Raw genomic sequence first — 1,217 nt, 5'->3', positions numbered from 1 at the left:
CTCAAAAGGAGAGATGTTTCTCAATCTATTTTTCTCTGGTTCTACAACATTACTGCACTATTAGATAGAAGATAATCTTTGGCTTTATACACAACTAAGTTTTGAATTCTTTCTTCTTGTACTTTTGAAATAACGAAGGGCTCTTTAAAGCAGGTGGAAAGTATTTTTCAGGACGCAGTACAATATACTTACGTGTGGACTGATATAGCTGTACAGTGAGCAGTAATAGTACCGTCTGTTTCCACTAGGAATCCCATCAGCAGTACAGGTGACACACACCCTGTTGTTGTTCTCACACAACCGAGGTGACTCACACACAGGGGTATAATAAGTAACGGCTGGGTGGAAAGAGAGCCAGAAACATTTTTAACAAATATTTCAATCTATACTGAAGAGGGAACTCCTTGGTCTATGCTGATTACGACTTGCTTATATTAATATTATTTTTATTTTTTTTAATTTGTTAAACGAAAATAAAAGTTGTCAATAACATTGCGTGTAAAACCTTTCGTCACCACTGCCATAATGACTGCCTTGTTAATAATAAGAAAGTCAAGATCAGAAAATGGTGGGTATCTGGAAAAAAAGGGAGGGTGGGATGGACGAGAACATAGGAAAACGAGTAAAAGTAAGTGGGGTTTGTTTGTTTGTTTGTTTGTTTGTTTTGGGTTTAATCGGGAGAGGGGGGAGGGAAGAAGTTGTGTGTGTATGTGCGTGTGTGTGTGTGTGTGTGTGTGTGTGTGTGTGTGTGTGTGTGTGTGTGTGTGTGTGTGTGTGCGTTATTAAGTTAAAATTAGATCTTATTTACTTTTTAAATTCTTTACTTTTTCTCCTTTCTATTTTAAGGGGCGAGGGGGAGATTTCACGTTTTTTTATGGGAGGGGGTAACTGTGAGTGAGTGTACAAATCATGACGTTAACGATGATGATAACAATGATATCATCACCAGGAGCAGCAGTAGCAGCGGCAGCATCGATAACAACAGTTGTAAAAGGTAGACTTTTAGAGAGCCTTCAAAACAACCCCTAAAACATTTAATTCATTTAAGTTTTTAAAATAAATTTTCCTTTGAATCTGGCTTTAAAAAATATGATAGGACAAATTATCATTGATCTCAATGAAGACGGATTTGCAGCGACATCGGAAATACTTACGCGCAAATGCGCTTATCAAAAATCACTCTCTCTCTCTTTCCCCCTGCCCTCCCCCCATATCTC

General features: G+C 37.9%; 1 protein-coding gene across 1 annotated transcript in view; it reads right to left on the bottom strand.

Annotated features, from left to right (window-relative positions):
* The window catches only part of LOC101863003, a 20,006-nt gene that overhangs the window by 17,805 nt on the left and 984 nt on the right, over positions 1-1,217 (bottom strand). Inside the window, exon 2 of the mRNA XM_013079550.2 lies at positions 193-338. Within this exon, the coding sequence (XP_012935004.1) occupies positions 193-338 (146 nt within the window). The remainder of the gene's footprint in view (positions 1-192; positions 339-1,217) is intronic.

This window comes from Aplysia californica, unplaced genomic scaffold (assembly GCF_000002075.1).
Source record: "Aplysia californica isolate F4 #8 unplaced genomic scaffold, AplCal3.0 scaffold00056, whole genome shotgun sequence".
NCBI classification, from domain to species: Eukaryota; Metazoa; Mollusca; class Gastropoda; order Aplysiida; family Aplysiidae; genus Aplysia; species Aplysia californica.
The sequence above is the reverse complement of the archived record's forward strand: the minus strand, read 5'-3'. Positions and strand labels throughout refer to the sequence as shown.